This window comes from Acinonyx jubatus, chromosome A1 (assembly GCF_027475565.1).
Source record: "Acinonyx jubatus isolate Ajub_Pintada_27869175 chromosome A1, VMU_Ajub_asm_v1.0, whole genome shotgun sequence".
NCBI classification, from domain to species: Eukaryota; Metazoa; Chordata; class Mammalia; order Carnivora; family Felidae; genus Acinonyx; species Acinonyx jubatus.
This window is the reverse complement of record NC_069380.1, coordinates 125,068,895-125,086,177: the sequence shown is the minus strand read 5'-3', so window position 1 is coordinate 125,086,177 and position 17,283 is coordinate 125,068,895. Positions and strand designations below refer to the sequence as shown.

The 17,283-nt window shown below is 37.6% G+C and overlaps 1 protein-coding gene across 4 annotated transcripts in view; it reads right to left on the bottom strand.

Moving 5' to 3' along the window:
* RAB3C (RAB3C, member RAS oncogene family) overlaps window positions 1-17,283 on the bottom strand; it is a 368,220-nt gene that overhangs the window by 275,351 nt on the left and 75,586 nt on the right. The window contains exon 1 of one of the 4 annotated variants that reach the window (XM_027041571.2): window positions 5,100-5,455. The exons of 2 other annotated variants lie outside the window; for them this stretch is intronic. In XM_027041571.2, the coding sequence (XP_026897372.1) occupies window positions 5,100-5,117 (18 nt within the window). In that variant the 5' untranslated portion in view covers window positions 5,118-5,455. Of the gene's footprint in view, window positions 1-4,303; window positions 4,468-5,099; window positions 5,456-17,283 lie in introns of those variants that run through there. One more of the 4 variants, XM_027041563.2, reaches the window with a different exon arrangement.

The window sequence follows — 17,283 nt, the reverse complement described above, 5'->3', positions numbered from 1 at the left end:
TTGTGCATTTCAATGTATATAAATATCTCAGAAACTGCAAATAAACAAATGAAAAATGCTAAGGTCTATATTATTCAAAATAAAACTAAAAGATTTCATCTTCACAGGTCATGGTGCCCTACTAAGATGGTTCCTCTAGAACCTCTGAACCCAATGAATGAATGAAAAAAAGGAGAAAATGGTTGGAAAATCTTTTACCTATACAACATTTTTGAGGTGGCACAATTGTTTATACTTAGGTTGAGTGTATGAACAGTCCCAGGAAAACCCATTCCTTAGCATAAAAATGTATTTCTTTCTTGGAATATGATGGTCAGAAAAGGAATTTTCAGTTCCGATATAAGCGTAGAATGGCAGGAAAAACTGTGGTTCTACCATGTAATAAATCCACAACTTCTCAGAATGAAAAAGTGGAAACGGAAAATGATTCTTACATCACAGAAGTTTTTTTTGGTTTTTGTTTTGTTTTGTTTTTTGTTTTGTTGTTGTTGCTGTTGTTGTTGTTGTTGTTTGCTACAGGTAATTCCCCATTCTATCCTCCACTTCCTTTACAGAAGAAAGGTGGAAACTTCCAGATTTTGTTCAAATAGAATAGGAAAGAAGTCCTTGTTTCTCCAATGTCAACTAGAAGTTTTCTCTGTTTCTATAAGGGGTGAGGACTAAATTTCCATTTCTGATAAAGATAAAGGGATCATCACAAGGCTAGATTTGGTCATGAATCAACAATAATGGAATGCAAGAATGTCATGTATTTTCCATAGCCAAATGAAACAGTGATATTTAGACTTTAATCCTTTGTAAGTTGTTTTTGTATAAAATATGGCTGTATTTAATATCTATTATAGTTTTTACCTCAGCTTCATGTTCAGTGTATACCTATATTCTTTATTAAATCCTACTCATTTTTAGATAACTTTCTTTTTCTTTTTCTTTTTTTTCTTTTTTTTTTCTTTTTTTTTTTGCCTCTGCTCCATTCTTTGGATAAATGATTTTCTTTGGTTTCCTAAATATTCAGACACTGTACACTTATGAGATGACCCAGCAAGCTTCCAGATAACAACACTAAAGACCTTATAAGCATTAATCAGAGACAATGGATTCCATTTTGGTCCTGCAAGAGAATAAATAAACCTACAAGAAATTTAAATTCAGGAGACAGAAAGCAAACCACTTTTTAAAACATTGGCCCTTCTCAAATATTTGGTTTAGTACATACAACCTTATTTTACAAACAGGACAATTTTTCTTTCTTCTAAACCAAATGAATGAATCATGTCATATCAATAGTACCCCTCATTCTTTACATCACCTCTGTGTGTCTTGTGTGTGTTCTTGAGGAATTCAATAATAGAGGAAAGAACATGCGCTATCTAGAGAGAAATCTGGCAGATTTTGATTCTGTCATGTTGGAAAAGTTATTGAATCTTAATAAGCTCCAGTATCTTGCCTGTAATTAGGGTAATGGCGACCTCTAGGATTGTTTTGTATTTCTCTCTCTCTCATTTACACACACACACACACACACACACACACACACACACACTGAGATCTGAATGCAAGGAATCGTGCTTGACACAAAGTACTAGAAAACTTGGAATTTGTTCATTCTGGCTCTTGAATCAAATGACAACTGTTCATCAGAGTTTTGCCCTCAAGTCATGAGCACTGCTATCCCCCATTTCATTTGGCCTTCAGGATTTATGGACTCACTGAATGAGAAAAAACAAAATGACCATCTCTTGCATTAAAATTCTAACCCATCATCTGGAGCACTTACCAAATGCTATTCCTGGTTATTTAGTCACAAAGGAAATATAGATATCAAAAACTATCATTATGTATTATTTTAATAGTCACTATAAAAAACAATTATTATCCCTCATTTTGCACCAACTCAGAGGGAAATATTCTTCAAAAAATATGCATATATCAAAGACAACTATCTTGAATAGACCAACAGGCTATTTATATAAGTACATCAAATGCTTTTTAAAAGACATTACATAATTTTGTAAAAGGCTTCCTTGAATTAATTATAAGGAAATTAAGAAGTCAACAATTAAAGAGCTTGTTTTGTTCCACATCAACAAATGAACTAAATATTTTTAAATGGGGAAAAGAATATCTTAGGATGATTAAACTGTAAAATGAGGATTTGCTTGTGACTCATTTTCAGAAACCTAAGTTTTCTCCAAAAAAAAAATAAATCTGGAGGCATGTATCTCAAATGATGATGTGGTTCATTGAGTCTTTAAATGGAAAATAAGAAAAATGTGAAGTATTTATCTTGTTGCATTTTCATATATCAAAGCCACCTGGAATGTGATTATGTTTCAGAAGTATGGGTCCTGAGACATTACGTGCCATTGTAAAAAATACATAAAGCATGTTTAGAGTTTTTGTTCTTCCTATCATTATATATGTTTGAAAACCTGACTGTAATAGAGGGTCATCATAACAACAATTTACTTGTTAAATGCAATCACTGGATGTGTTTTAATTAAATATACCTCAGAAAGTAGTCTTTGATTTCTTTAAATACACATATAATTTATGATAGAATTTGGACATTTGATTTTTAAATTTCAAAAATCTTGTCCAATGAATAAAATACAATATAAATATAAAAATAACTTTATCCACTAGTAAACTAATTTTATTACCTATTTTCATATTAATTTTTCATTAAAGTTTTGATTAAAATATAGAATTAAATATTATACCTACTACACAGTTGATATGAAATAATTTAAAATTCTTCCTAACGCATTAATTTCATTCAGTTCTATAACATTTTAATGGCTCTTATGAACATTCTAAGCCACTCTTCAAGGAAAATTAAAAGCAAGATGCAACATAGCTTTTTTTTTAGTAATTTATTTTGACAGACTTCAGTGTGTATATGAGGTTGACTTAAATACTAACAATCTACTTTTAAAGTCTACTGTCAATGTTTACTTATAATCAAATATGATTAATTTAGCCACTTGGTTCCTGGCAGCGCCTCCAGTAATGGAAAATTATCATAAGCCAATATATCTTGATTACAACAGCTTGTACCTTTATTGTCTGTCCAGATTCTTTTCACATCAGGTCTATAATGAAAAGCTCAGCCACAAACAGAGGTATTAGAAGATACACAATGGGGCCACTGTTTTCTTGAACAAACCAAATTTTCAATAACTCATAAGGTAATTTGAAGGCTTCCATTAAATAATACTTCAACAAACAGTTACATTCTACAGATTTTTTTTTCATTTAACAGTCGGGTCACTGTGTACCTTAATATACATAACCCATAAAATCAAATTAAACCAAAGCATATGTTAAAAGTCTTTAATTTGTGAAGAAAACAATTGGGAAACGTTTAGGCAAAAATTAAAAGCAAATATTTATATTGTTAGATTTGGCAGGAGAAGTGGGTTCTCAAGAGAGACAACATGTTCCAAATTGTGTGTTCCATTCTCCTCTCAACCCCATTCATAAAGTGCCTCTGTATTACGCAACGGCATCACTCTGCTAGGTTAATGAACGCAGGCTGGTGTTTAGCATTAACTGGTTGTACATAGAAACTAAAAAGCACACTCATTTTTACTTAAAAACAAAATTTGCCTAGGCAGGATGCTTAGGCAGAGGCATCTTTCCATAGAAGTCGAAGTAAGCAAACCTTAGAATGTGACTGAAATGCGGAATGAGAACGTACAACAAATGGGCACACCACTCAGGAAAGCTCAGAGGGGGTTCTTCAAAATGCAAGAGTAAACCAGTTTTGCGGACAGAGATTAAAGGCTGCCGTGCCTCTAGAATGTTTTTACTGTTTTCCCCTGATACTACTAGCACTCTAATTGAAGAAAGGGGACTTTGGGGGACCCCAACATTGTCTTAGCCTTTTTTAACGCGCTCTTAACCAAGTGGAATTCGCTCTATCCCCACTCCAAGAGAGACCCCGCAACCCCAAACCTCAAGTCCGTGCACTTGCACAGGGATCACAAATCAGGCCAGCCAAAAGGGAAGATCAATGCCAATAGGAGACTGCATGTTTCCCTGACTTTTGTTTGCTCGGGTTTACATTTTAGACAGACACTCACACCTTCCTTTCAGAGCATGGGAAGGAAATGAATATCCGTATCCCTCATCGACAAGCCAATTACAGCCCCGTGGAGCGTAGAGGAACCCAACAGTGTCCCCACGACCGAGTCTGAGCCTAGACCTTCCCAGAGGTCGAGCACAATTTATGCTTGGAGCAAGGGAGAAAGCATCTATGTCAATTCCTCCTGAGGCCACACTATCTGTATAGACCCACCTGCATGGGAGCTTCGTGTCTCATTGTTCTCAAAATGTCCTTCCTCTCTGGTTAAGACAGCGCTGGCCGGGGAGCTCGGTCAAGCTTGCACAGCCCGCGAGCTCCACGCTCCACACTCTGCACTCTTGGGGTTCACTAACCGGCTCCAACATCAGCACCGGAGCTGTCCCCTCCTTGGCGCCGCACACGCGTACTGGCCGGGAGTCCCGCGCGCTCCTGGGAGTTGTAGTCTTGTTCCACGGAGCTTTTCTGGCCCATCGGCAAGCCCTGAACTACATCTCCCGGCAAGCAAGCAATAAACAGGCTAGCTCCTCCAGACGGACTTGGCCGCGGAGCCTCCCTTCTCTTCCCTTGGAATCGCTCCTGGTTGTTACTGCTCCCAGCTTCCCGGCCCATTTCCTAGCGAGGTGCAGCCAAAAGTGACTGCAGCTCGTATCGGCGGGGATTTTTCTTTTCTACTCACAGCCTTCCGTGGCTAGACTGTGATTTCCTGGTGAGGAAACCCACTACCTTGTGCTAATTCCCAATGCAAACGAAACCGGCGCTGCGTTCTGGGACTCTCCGCTCTACACCTTATCCCGAATCGGGAAAGTTTACATATTAACATAGGCAGACCAGGGTGGTTTTACAATCTCATTCAACAAACGCGGGGGAGAAAGATGATTAGCACACACATAAAGGGGTTCACTCGCACAATTGCATTGACAAGGCGCGCGCGCGCACACACACACACACCCCAAAGTCCGTCAAAGCGACATTTCGCGCAGAGCTTGCAGAGGAACTCCCTTCTGCTCACCTTTCCGTACAGCTCCATTGCAACTCGAGGTTCCGAAACCCTCAGTAACGCCTGCTGCTACAAGAGGTTAGGGTCTCACGCAGGAAGCGGAGCTAAACGCACAACACAATGGAAGGGGTGGGGGTGGCGGCTGGCGGAGGGAGAAAGGAGAGACGCAGGGACACAGCTGATTTAGATAGATGGCTTCTTTCCTCTGGAGGGAAAGCGTGGAGACTTCAAGTGGCAGCTGCAGAGAAAGGGCTGAGAATCTCTTAGCAAGTGCCAGGGGCGCGATTGCGCTGGGCAGCCCCTTCCGAGGCCCTCCTCCAGGCACCTTCACCGTCATTAGCACGCACACAGCCGCTGCTGGCCGCCGGCTGGAGAGCTGATAGGGCACTGGGTTATTTACTCAAAGCAAGTCACATAAAATGAACACATTCATCACCAGAGCCCAGAAGCACCTTCACAGAATGAGATAGGAGACCTCTATTAAGTTATCCTGTTCTTTCTTTAATACAGAATTATTTCTTACATTACAAATGCACTCATCCCAGACTAGTTCAAAAACGGTTTAGAAATTGAACCTTACTTTTGTTATACTTTTATTTTCCCCATTTGTCTCATAGGTGTGGCTTTCCATGTTCTCTGTACCTATCTAGAGAGACACCCCTCTCTTTTCAAGAGTTAATCAGTCCAGTAATGATTCTTGACTTTTGCACGAGGTCAAAATGATTATTATTGGAGGCAGAATGGAAAAAGAATCAACTTGATATTGGCTCAGAGGCATGGAAGTAATAACCTGAATCAGGTTGAAACTTTGCATTACACAAAACAGGAGAAGGGAGGTTCTGAAACTCAAATGTGCTTGAAAATCTCTTGGGGATAGGTATTTAAAATTCATATGGTCAAGACGTGCATAGAGATTTCTGATTCACTATTTGAGATGAGATGTCCAGGAATTAACATTTTAAACTAACACTCCAGCAATTCCCATGCAAGTGCCTTTGCCATAATTCTAGAAAAATTGTCTTAAAAGAATTTTTATGTAAGAAATGTTCAAAGATACAAACCTCAAAAAATTCACAGATTGACTCAATAATGCAACAACAACAGGTATTGGGAGCCTACCATATTCAAAATACCTCACTAATTTTAGGTTGGTTTTCTGTTTGTTTTATATTTTGTTTTTCTTAAGAAATCTAAGATATTTTTTTTCTAATTTTGTAAACAGTGAGAATGTAATACGATATTGCCTAGGTAAATAGTTTTTATAACTATTCAGAAAATACAACTTAAAATGTTCCAGTCATAGTTGAGATTATATGACCATTAGAGAAATTACATTTAAATTAACCAATAACAAATAAAAGGTAAAGGGAACCCAGTATCATGGTGTTTCATGTTAGCACTTATTAGAAGTAAGACTTCTGTACTTAAAAAAAAAAAGATCTATATAAAAGTGCATCTCTTGATAATTTTTTTCCAAGGGAAATACCAAAAATAATACATATATATACATATATATATACATATTGCATTTAGTAACAAAAATCTGCATAGCAACTGCACAGCTAATTTCTTCAGAATAATTTCCTGTAATTTTCATAATATGATTACTTTATTTTTTAAATTTTTATATTTTTATTTATTTTTGAGAGAGAAAGAGAGATTGAGCATACTCGAGGAGGGGCAGAGAAAGAGAGAGACACAGAATCTGAAGCAAGCTACAGGCTCCGAGCTGTTGCCACAGAGCCCTATGTGAGGCTCAAACTCACAAACTGTGAGATAATGACCTGAGCCAAAGTCAGATGCTCAACTGACTAAGCCACACACGTGCCCCTATACTATCATTACTTTCTGAAATTCTCATAATTCAAAAACTCTGGTCTCATGGGACAGATTTAAATATTATAAATGATGAACTGCTACATTATCTATTCTTTGAGAAGTTCATCTCTTCTTAATATTTTACAAAAATGAAATACCTTCTCAGTTTTCTAGTATGTCTTTTATTTGGAGAAAAACCCATGAAGATTGGGTTGTGAAAAAAACTAGAGTTGCAAAAGGTTTGGGGAACTTAATTCTGTCCCATTTATTATACCTTAGTTGGGTATATTTAAGTGGGTGGAGGAAATTAAAAAACAAAAAACTAGCCAGAGATCAACTAAACAAACAAATGTGGACCGGAGCTGATAATCTCCCTAAAGTCAGAGCAAGAGCACTTTATCTTTGCTTGGACTCAGACCACCATCTACCAGTTTCATTATCAAGGTCACCAGATGGCTGCTGGAGCTCCAGCTCTCACATCCACATTCTAACCAGCAAGAAGGAAAGATGAAGAACATTCCCACATTCCTTTAAGTACACCAGAGATCTTATATTACAGTGCCTAGAACTTAATCTTGTGATCACACCTAATTGCAAGGTAGGCTGGGAAATGTAAGCACTATTCTGGGTGAATGCCCACCTGAAAATCAGGAATTTCCTTGTAAAAGAAGGAACAACAGATACTGGGAGACAGCTGGTAGCATTTCCTACAGAGCATCAGGGGATTGCTTTGTCTTCTTTGCAATTTTACTGACATGTAAATGTCTAATTATTTTTTTAAAAATTAGTAAATTCCCAAGGATCTCTGTAATTTAACAACAACCAAAGCCTTCAAATCAAAGGATTACCTAAAGTTAGAATATTCTGGCTGTTATTGGGGAAACAGGAAAAGAGGAAAGCCTTCTTCATGTACATATGAATCTGGGATAAGAATTTGATATTTAAAAGATTCTATAAGGAAGAATACAGTTAAGAGAAGGCAAAAGGGCTACAGTGAAGGTCAGGTATCATGCAACATGAGCACCTCCCCCTACTGGAAGATCAAGCAGACTCAAAGGTCCTGAGGCCTAAAGAAGGGGACATGCCTTGGGTCACATATATCATTAAAGGAATGATCTCTTAAATCTCTGTCTTGAGTTCAGTTTGTTTCTTTTTATTGTTCCAAATCACTATTCATTATTGATTGGATTTTTACTATGCTACATTTATTTAATATTTCCTAGTATTCATTTTGTTGTTTGTATTTATCTAGTGTCTCTATCATTCACTTTGTTGTTACCAGTCCATGTCTGTGTCAGATCTATTAAAAAGAAACATTCCATCAGGTAGGGTCAAGTTGAGATAATTTATTTGGCTAAAGAAGAGCCAAGAACAAATATAATTAGGCATTAATTAGTAGTGATGATATTGTTTAGATCATAAATAGCAATAGACATTTTGTTCCTACCACTGTTACCGTATCTCTGTTAGAAGTTAAATTAAAAAATAAAATGGCTGAAACTTGGTATAAGAGATAAGAATGTCCCTGGGGATTTACTTACTCAAGACTTACTCAAATTCACAGTGCAAGGATGGGGCTGGGTGCCTAATTCTAGATATTTCTAGGACCACTTCTGGAGGTTTTCCATGCCTAAGTCTTGTTACCTTTGTCTTGCTCACTGTGTTAGAACTGGCTTTGATTTCAACTTTGTGCAACATCCATATCAAGAAATGCTATTGATTATCTTGTGTTCCCTTTGGAAGAAATTAAACATCCCCATGATGTTATTGATTCCTTTTTAATTAAAAGAGAAAATCATTTTTAACTCATTCCTGCTCATGATGTCTTAAACCTCACAAATAATCAGTACAAGTAAGGTGCTTTAAAAATAAATAAATGTATTCCAACTGAATAAAAGGAAAATTGTGCTTTCTTTAACATAAATATGATATTATTGATAGCTAACCTTTCTTCAATATCTATTCCATGGTAGGCACTTTGTCTAGATTATTCCATCTAATCCTCAATATTTCAAGGTACAGTTATTAATCTTATTTTACAAAGAAAATTAATAGAGAGGTTAAGTATTTTCCTGAGGGACACCTCACTAGTAAGATATTGGGCCAGGATTTATTTTTTTTATATTAAATATAATTTATTGTCAAATTGGTTTCCATACAACACCCAGTGCTCATCTCAACAGGTGCCCTCAATAATTGGGCCAGGATTTAAAGCTCAGAGTTATCTGAGTCCAAAGCCCAGACTCCTGCCCATAGTTTTCCTCATAAAAACTAATGTTGCTTTAAAATAATCTGTTTTACAATCTCTTACAAAGAAATTTTACTGGCCTTTGTTTTTGTTGCTGTTGTTGACTTCACTTGGGAACGAGGATGATATATCTAGTCCACTCATGGAATTACTGGATTACTTATATGTTTTCATACAAATTCCTACACTTGAAAATTGTTAACATTTTCAGATAAATACTGATTCATTTGGTTCACTAGAAGTATTATTAAGGAACTTCAGGTCTTTTGGTAAAGTATATATATTTCTATCTTATAGAAGGCAGTTTTAGAATAAACAGTTTATAATTATGTGAACTAGGAGAAAAATAGAAGAGTACTAAATAATAATCCCTGCATTTCACACAAACTACTTATTCAACTACAGGTTCCAGACTGGGGAAAAGATTATGTAACCTACATCTTTATTAAGCCTGGTGTACTTCCAAAGAGACAGATAGAATTATCTATTTAGAAAAATCATTATCACTTTTGGAAAGCTATTTCAAATTTTGACAATATATTATAATCAAGACCCAAAATAATGGTGACAAGTTTAGATGAAGCTTTCTACCTCTAGCCTTCTAACCAATCAAAAGAAAATCAATTCAACATACTGGCTTTGAGAACAGAGTGGCCCCTAAGCATCAACTCTTAGAAGACTTGAAAATAGTGTGGGATACTATGTGGGTTGGAGGTGAGGGTAGGAGGTTGGGGTGCAAGGTGGAAGAGCACGCCGGTGGCACCCCAACCAGACTACCTGTGATGGTCAATCTGCATGCCTTCAGGAGCTGGTGCCTAGAGTTACATGTTTATAACTCTCAGCTAAGCTTACATCTCATAACTAAGTCCAGGTAAGCAGAAGAATCAGGTTAGTGAAAAACACGTATGTCCTAAATTTCCATAGCATTTAAAAAATGACAGATTAGTACACAAAGAAGCAATCTTATTTATTATTATTTTATCTAGCTCAATCCTCCTATTTTATAGTTACAAACTTAGGTCCCAGAAATGTGAAATGACTTACCTAAAGCCCCATAGGTCATGCAGTGCTGTTGAAGGGTTCTAATACTGGAAAAAAGAATATTCTGAAAGTGTGCTAAAATTTATTAATACACTCAATTTTTAGGTGTATCAGTTTCCACTGAGTTATTTTTAGGCTTACATGTTACAATTTAAAATGGAGAGTCAAAAAAAGAATAACACACCATCCTCATCCTCAAGGAGGCTCAAGCTAGTTCAGGAGACCAGATACATAAACAGGTAACAGATAACAAGACAACAGTGTCAGAGAGAACACAAAACAGGGCCTGATTGGCTGCCTTCCCACTCTTACCATTAGTAGCTGCTTTAAGGATTAATAGGAGAGAGTAATCAGTTCAAGAATGTTTTATGGAGAAGTAAACCATGCCTCTGGATAAAAAGACTGTCTAAATGTAAGTGTAGAATGAGAGATATAGGAGACCTTCAAAGGAACTTAAAGATTACTGAGTTCTTCTTTCTGAATTTACAGATAAAGAAATCAAAGATGAAAGATGGGTAATGACTCACCTAACATAGTACTCATTAATAACAGAGCCGAGATTAATATACAGTTCACATGATAGCAAGACCAGAGTTCTTTGAAAATATAAACATTTCAACAATCATTACCTCAGACTTGAACACTTATTTATTGTCTTATAACTTGACCAAACTTTTGCTTAAAAAACATGGCATTACCAACATTAACTCAGAGGTCAAAAACCTCCAGATAGATGTGTGATCTGATAATTCCCTCCCTTACATTGGTTGATAACAGGGTATAAAATCTAAGGACAGCTGAAGTGTAATTCTTTCTTCTTCAAAATATTTTCTTCAAAAATATTGCAAAATATTTTACATTTTATTATTTTTAAAATGTGACATAATAAGTAGCTTCGGAACCAAAGTTTTACTATTTTTCTAACTAAAATTAAATTTGACCCAAATCCCCATATATTAAGAGAGTTATGAAGTTCAGTACCAAACGATTTTACAAGAATGAGGTGTGGTTTCTCTTTCCTTCTTCCTTGGATTGCACAAAAATTCTGGAGGATAGATAGGAAAGTAAAATGGTAGATGCTAGACATCTTTGACAGTCACTGATGTTGCTATTTTCAGGTTAATGTGGCCCCTGTGCAGGCAAGCAGCACCATTCTCCCCCAACCTAAGCCCCAGAGATCTTGGTCAAAGTCCCAAGGTTATAAGCACACGAGGTATGAGTTTGCTCTGCTATGTAAGAAACAACCTCTAAACTTAGGGATTTAAACAACAGTCATTCTCAGTTCATGATTCTGTGGGTTGACAACTGGGACTGGGCTTTGTGGAACAGCTCTTTCTGTCTCACTTGGGTTCACACATAGTTTTGCAGCCAGCTGCCAGTCAACAAAGACCTTGGTTTCTTGGCATTGTTTGGGTATTGGATGAGGAATGGGGGAAAAACTAGGACATGTGTCTCTGATCATCTAGTAGGCCATCTTGAATCCGTGTGCATGGTAGATTTCCAGGGTTCTAAGAGAACGAGCAGAACATATAAAGTGTGTTGAGGCCTAGATTTGAAACTGGCATAGCATCTCTTCTGCTGCATTACGTTGGCCAGAAGTAACAGTTCAGGTCAGACTCAAGAAAAGGCAAAATAAACCCCACTTCTTGATAAGAGGGGCTGTGAAGTCACATTTCAAAAAGACTCCGATACAGATGGGGTGCCTGGGTGGCTCAGTCCGCCGAATGGCTAACTCATGATTTCAGCTCAGATCATGATCTCACAGTTTTGTGGGTTTGAGCCCCGTGTTGGGCTCTGCGCTGACAGCGTGGAACCTGATTGGGATTCTCTCTCTCCCTCTCACTCTCTGTCCCTCCCTTGCTCTCTCTCTCAAAATAAATATGCTTAAGAAAAAAAAAAAAAAGAGCTCCAGAAAGACATGGAGAAGTTGGCCATTGCTACAACCTACAACACACAGGCCAGCATTGCACTGGGGCTCTACCACCTCAAAGTCTCTGTGTTCCAGTAAGCCCTTGCTTCTGCTGCTCTTGACAACAGAACTGCCACCACCTTCCTGCCTGTAGAGACCTATCAACCTCATAGGACCCTCTTCAACCCTCAGTCACAGTACTTCTGCTGATTAGTTTTCTCTGTAAGAAATCCAACTGAATTATTTACACAGATCTAAGCCTTTAATAACAAAGAAGTGTCTAGGAAATTCTTCCTGGCACACCCACAACAGATGACTACTTCTTCTGTGTTAACTATCCCCAGAGGGTAAGGAAGTTAGGAATTCCTGGGCAGAAGAACTCAAAGGCCTTGTCACTCCTAGTGCAAGGTAAGAATACCTTTCATTCTTCCATGATCACCTTATGGACAAAAAGGGATTGAGTCATTTCTCAGTGGCTATTCTGTCACAGTTAACTCTCAGTTCATCTCCCTGCCACAAAATTTATAGGAAACTTGAGTTAGAAAGATTATCAATCATCTTCAAAACAAATATTTGAGAGCAATATTTTGTCCGTGAAGGTGTTATCTATGTCAAATAAATCTTTTTCTTTTGAGCCTTTAGTTTTTTCATAGTCTGAATATATATGTTCCTGAAAGGAGGAATATTATATCATTAAAAAGCACATATTTAACTCTGGCTGAAACAATTATGGTTGAAGTACACTTTTCTTTATGTTGTCATGACTTTTTGAAAGATGCATTTTCTTGATTTTATTTGCTTAATAACCCTGATGTAATCAATAGTTTTCCTGCATAGTAACAAAGACCTCTTCCAGGAGAACCATGTTAAATTATTAAAAATCACATTAAGCACAGATTCCACACTAGCATAAATCAGAAGCATGCCTTTAAGGAGGCCAGAGTGCACTATGGGAAGAAGAGGGAGAGTGAGGGAGCCACACTTATCTAAGACTTACTTCATACTAGAGACTGTGCTAGACATTTCAGATAGTTTAACTTAATGTCTATATTAGGGAGATACAAATAATGACTGTTGTCTCTATCAACAGGAAAAGATGGCACAAACTGGGTCATTTGTAGAAAATTTAATAAAGGAGTTATCTGCAGAGCCCTGGGCAAAGTTAGCAGAAACCGTTAAGGGAAAGTAGAGAACCCTGGGGCTACAATCACCGGGGTACCAGACAGAAGTTACAGCCAGGTGGCCAGGGCCCAGGAAGAGAGTATTCACTGTTACTAGGAGAAATTGCTGTGAAAGATGGAGCCTGCAGGGAAAGAAAATAACCAACCCTCCTACTCTTGCTCTCCTGGTAGCTCCTCATTGGCTGAACCCAACCAAAATCCAGAGTCATGGAGCCTATAGATGCAGTCTCCATGTACACAGCCTCCTAAGACACAGTAGGATGGAGAAAATGGAGCAGGGCAGAGAAGGAGGGCAAGTAGGAGAGATCCACACATTCTCCTATTTTAAAGATGAACAAACTGAGAATCAAAGGAAACAATAACTTCTGTAGGTCGTAGGCAAAACAGAAGTTAAACTAGAATATTTACAGTTCTCTTAGCATTTTACGCACTAACTACCCTACTGAGCTTGGTAGAGAGAAAAAAAAATATTTATACTTTCATCATAAGGAGCATTTCCAAAATTCCAATTTCATTGCCCTCATTTAACTTTCATATCCTAATGTCCTCAGCACTACACAGTGAGGACATCAATACATCTCAACTGGACCCTTGAGGAAACTCTACCTACCATCTCTCTTTCATCTCCATTGATTATGATTCCTAATAAGAACAAGTCCACTACAGAATGCTTTAATTACTCAAATTTCTTTGAGATCTCAGCTTAGCTATCACTCCTCTGGGAGGTTGTTCTTGACCCTTCCAGGCTTCAAGTACATTCCTCCCTAAGCTCCTATCACGCTCGGAGCTTCTGCCATCACAGAGCTTTAGTGGAGCATATTAAGGTAACTTGTAGTATGGCTCCTGCCTGCCCAGTTAAGGGCAGGAGGCCTGGGACTGTCTCCTTGTTGTCATACAATGTACGAATGACTGTGTGTCACCAATAAGTCATAGGAAGGATTTTAAGCTATTTTGTGAATATGATTCTACTTATCTTTTCTAAAATACTATATTCGAAGCTGACAAGGGAGGACTTTTGGTGAAAGGATTTTTGTAAACCTGAAAATTACATTGTAGATGTAGCTAGGATTAGGACTAATGTGGTTTGGGATAGAGGGTGTCCAACTTGGACCTTGGTTTTCCCAGGACAAAGGGCTTCTTGGGGTATGGGATTCTTAGTGCTACATCCCCAAATATCCCAGGCAAACTGGGGATGGGTTAGTCCCACCCTATTGGGAAATGAAGAATAATAACACGCTTCCTCTCTGCATTATGCTCTGCCTGGAAACCTTAGCAAAGTTTGTGTTAATGCTGCAAAATGTAATTTCTGATCTCGCTTTTTCATCCCTTGACTAATGGAACACTATGTCTCAGTAGAAAAGCACTCACACTGTGACTAGGAGGCAGCTGAAGCTGAGAATTCTTAGGCTCTGTCAATTTATGTTGCTTTTAGCATACCACAATAACTGTTTCTCTCAAAGTCACCTGTTAGGCCTTGTGACATAACTGTACGAACTTTCAAGCAGAGAGTCTTCCCTTCAGGTGTTTCCTTACAGATGGATTCGTAAGAAGTGTCTTTGTGGCTGTTGTTCTCCATCCCAGGAGCTACTTGAAAGAGAATTACTCTCATCCCTAAGAGAAGATACTGGGTTGGAACACAGCATTCACTCCCAAGCACTTCAGCACTATTTGAATTGAACCCAAGTGAACCAAATTTGGGTTCAATTTACTCCATTATTTCTTTACTGGTTCGTTGGTTTTGCCTGTGGAAAAAAAGGCTGGCAGGTGATGGAACAAAGATAAAAATCATATAAGATTTTAAGAAATTGATTTTCTTATTCAGGAAATGAGGTGGAGGGAATATATAATGTCAGAAGTACTCTCCAGTCGAACACTCAAAGCCAGGAGCGGGGCAGCTACTCAGCTCTTTCATTAACTTGGAATCCATGAAATGATTATAAGCTTAACTCAGGCAGCTCAGATGATTTTCTGGAACAGCAGGGATAACGATACACACAAAAAATTCTTCTGATGAGTTTTTCTTTTCTCCCTATGAGTTTTATTTTTTATATGCTTGTGAATGATTGCAGCTTAAATTCCTAGCCTATCTGTTGTCTCATTCTTAGGGATCACAGGCACAAATCACACAAAGGTAATCCCAAGTCACTCTTTTGAGGCAGAAGTCTATTGCATGCACTAGCTGGCTTTTCAGGCATTTACTAAGCTTTTTACATGTGCTATTTTATCATTTTCTCCTCACATAAAACCCACAAAGTAGGGATCTTATGATGATCTTTGTTTGTAGATGAAAAAAGTCAGTTGACTCATAAGAAGTTTAAGAAGCTTGCTTTTTCATAAGCAAAAATGTGAGGGTTATAATTTAATATGACCCTACAGTTACATGCTTATCCACCATGTCACAGGTCTGTCACATGAGTGAATAAATAGCCCCACCCTTTTACAATAAGCAATGGTCTGCAGGATAGTTTTTGAAATTGTTGGTTAATTTCCTATAACATCAAAGGTAGCTTTGGTATTTGGTTTTATAACAACAAAATTTCTGAGTTCCTTAATTTTTAAACAAAATTACTCCCAAACTAGTACACTAATTGCCAGTTCTCATTAGGTGCAGATTCAGAAATAAAATCCTATAGAGTTTTGCTATCCAAGAATCTCCACCCTAACTTTTACAACATAAATATTGAATCAAGAAAAATATCAATGGAAAAGATGGTGAAAATAAAACATAATGTAGAATATGAATTTTAAAGGATGAAACTATTTAGTTACTAGTTTATTTTAAAGTTACTATTTTCTGAGATTCATTAGGTTCACAGTTGTTTCTTTTCACTTGTGAGTGACTCTGTTTTTTGTTGTTTGTTGTTTTGCTTTTCAATAAGTTTTTTATGTTCATTTTGAAAGGGCGGGCCTACGCCAGCCGACTCCATCTTGTTCTGTGTCCTTCACCTTGACCACACCTCCTCCCCTTGAGTAACCGCCCCCCTCACCTGCCTAACAGGACTCGACCCTTCCCCAGGACCCTTCCCCAGCCAATCGGCTGAGGCCATAGCCATTACCTCACCAACTGCCCCCAGGCCCCAATAAAACCTTTGTCCTTTTGAAACTTGCTCTCTTTCCCTGGTATCTCACCGCTGCGTCGGTGCAGGTAGGGGATTGAGCTCGAGCTAGCTCGAATAAAGGCTCTCTGCTTTTGCATCAGACTCGGCTCCCTAGTGGTCTTTGGGGATCACGAATTCTGGGCATAACAATTTCAGTATTGTTAACATACAGTGTTATATTAGTTTCAGGTGTAGTAGGAAGATAGTTTTTATACACGGAACACATATGTTCCTTTTTTTACACTATGTTTCTTATGTCCAAATAAAATATTTTCCCTTTTATAATTCTGTAACATTGATTCAATTCCTTTCAAAGTGAAATGTGTGGTATCATTATATTTTTGAAGAAAAAGTAAAGTAATAAAGTAATAATTCCCTATATCTTTGTAGCAGCTGTGATAGAAGCATTATGTTTATAATCTTCATGTTATAGATGAAGAAACAAAACCAAAGGTAAAACCAAATTGCCTAGAGAATATGTCAAGCAAGTGGAAAGCCCTAAATTGGAAGCCAGTTTTGCAAAAGAAGCAATGATTTATGTTGGGCCTAACAGCCATCCCAGGAAATACGAGGTCATTCCCTGGGTCAACACTCAGGCACTTGAGTTTCTATGGGAACCAAGCAGTTAGAACCTCATAGAAATAAATGTTACCATTAAAAAGGAGCCACTCTTAGCCTCCAGCATTCACCAAGGCCCTGAGGCTCTTTCCCTAAAATCAACAGCCTTCTATACCCAAGCCTAAATCTGCATACTGTTTTTACTGATGCTGGAATTATTCTGGAATGATTGAATTCATCTGGATGAAAAAAAAAAAAAAAATATATATATATATATATATATATATATATATTGCTCATCAAGGATTTTTAAGCAGGGTGATTCACCTGGAGGCAAGAAAGC